Source organism: Charadrius vociferus, unplaced genomic scaffold, assembly GCF_000708025.1.
Source record: "Charadrius vociferus isolate BGI_N301 unplaced genomic scaffold, ASM70802v2 C15146906, whole genome shotgun sequence".
Lineage (NCBI taxonomy): Eukaryota > Metazoa > Chordata > Aves > Charadriiformes > Charadriidae > Charadrius > Charadrius vociferus.
The window spans coordinates 1-410 of NW_009655471.1; the positions used below are offsets into that span (position 1 = coordinate 1).

The 410-nt window shown below is 64.6% G+C and overlaps 1 protein-coding gene across 1 annotated transcript; it reads left to right on the forward strand.

Moving 5' to 3' along the window:
• Positions 1–6: 6 nt before the first annotated feature.
• Positions 7–404, forward strand: LOC104293662 (protein AHNAK2-like; the record flags this gene model as incomplete). The annotated part of the gene is made up of 1 exon (XM_009893180.1): positions 7–404. A coding segment is annotated over exon 1 (314 nt), but the record flags the coding sequence as incomplete, so codon positions are not given.
• Positions 405–410: the final 6 nt, after the last annotated feature.

A 410-nucleotide genomic window follows, 5' to 3' on the forward strand; every position in this document is an offset into this window, starting at 1 on the left:
GGGGAGGGCCCCGTGCTGAGCCTCCAAGCAGACGTCCCCGGTGCCAAAACTGAAGGGGCCGGCTGGAAGGTGGAGAAGCCCTCCCTCAAAATGCCCAAAGCTGACATCAAAGCTCCCAAGGTGGACGTCAGCCTCCCGTCCGTCGACGTCACCCTTCCAAAGGCCAGCGTCGACCTGCAGGCCCCCGAGGCGACCCTCGCCCTCGAAGGGGAAGCAAAAGCCCCAGAGAAGGAGGCCGCGAAGACCAAGGACGGCAAGTTCAAGATGCCCAAGTTCGGCATGCCTTCCTTTGGCTGGTCCAGCAGCAGAGAGGCCAAGGGCACCGTGGCCGCGGATGTGGACGTCAGCCTCAAGGAGCCCCAAGTGACGGTGCCCTCGGGAAGCGCCGAAGTCGACGTGACCTTGCCAGC